The 1107-nt window shown below is 63.3% G+C and overlaps 1 protein-coding gene across 1 annotated transcript in view; it reads right to left on the bottom strand.

Moving 5' to 3' along the window:
• The window catches only part of LOC130577077 (elongin-A-like), a 16950-nt gene extending 16347 nt beyond the window's left edge, over positions 1-603 (bottom strand). Inside the window, 1 exon segment of the mRNA XM_057372185.1 lies at positions 490-603. Coding sequence (XP_057228168.1) covers positions 490-603 — 114 coding nt within the window.
• Between the last annotated feature and the right edge of the window lie 504 nt (positions 604-1107).

The raw sequence follows: 1107 nt of genomic DNA, 5'->3' as shown, positions 1-1107 counted from the left end.
CCAAACCACCCAAACCAAGCGAAAAGCATATTACTCTTTTGACTACACTTTCTTCAGTCAAGTGTGACTTATTACTTCATAAAACATTGAGGCAGGTTTGGCCCATGCGGTTTGCTGCCCGTTCCTCGGGAGTGCCCCGAGAGCGGGGGGTGCCTTGGTCCCTCTGTCCCACAGCCTGGCCGTGMCCCCCTGCTCCTTGAGTGCCCGGCACAGCTTCAGCACCCGCTCTGATGGCGCTCCCCACTGATCTCTGCCTGCCTCAGGTGTTCCTCGCCATCTACTGAGCAGCYCTCCCAACCTACAGAGGTTGTTTCACAAGAACACCTTGGTCCTTCTTGGGCCAGGAAGAATAACAAGGCAGGGTACGATAGCCCCCGCTCCTCTTGATGTGCGGCATTAAAACAAAACAGAAGCACCTATTTACCCAGAAAAGCCCTTATGAACATAGAAACAAATAACAGCCCGGCGCTCGGCCTCATGCCGGGGTACCTCGCCGGGCTCCTGCGCACAGCGCAGCCGCTCCTTCAGCCCCAGCACCCTCAGCGCAGCGCCCCGCCCCTTCTCCGCCATGGCACCGCCGCCGCTCCGCCCCTTCTCCGCCATGGCCCGGCCCCGGCCCCGGCACCGCTCCGCCTCCGCTCCGCCTCTTCTCCGCCGTGCCACGGCCGCCGCTCCTCTCCTTCTCCGCCTTGGCCTCGGCACCACGGCGGAGCTGCTTTGCCGCTGCTCGCCCTTCTTGTATCCGCGCCCTCCCCGCCATTGGCCGTTCATCCCGGCCGGGCTGGTGGCCGAGAGCTGCAGCGGGGCTGCTTGTTCACTGCCAGCTACCAGCAGTGACAGTGGGAATGTGCTTTTCTCTGCCCGCTGGGCTCCAGTCGAACGGACAGTGCGGTACTGAGCAGGCACAGTGTTAGTTGGGGTGAGCCCGGGGAGATGCGTCAGGGAGCAGCTTGTCCAGGGAACGCCATGGCGTGCACGGTGCGCCCTGCTGTCGTGCCAGCCTCGGGAGCAGCGCCGAGCGGCCCCTGTGTCCTGTCCGCTGGGTGGCACTCGGACAGTGTCACCTGCTGGTGCACCCCTGTGCTGTTACTTGCAGTCCCCAGGAGG

This window comes from Malurus melanocephalus, unplaced genomic scaffold, assembly GCF_030028575.1.
Source record: "Malurus melanocephalus ecotype Western Australia unplaced genomic scaffold, MMel_1.1 scaffold_166, whole genome shotgun sequence".
Lineage (NCBI taxonomy): Eukaryota > Metazoa > Chordata > Aves > Passeriformes > Maluridae > Malurus > Malurus melanocephalus.
This window is presented reverse-complemented; position numbering and strand designations above follow the sequence as displayed.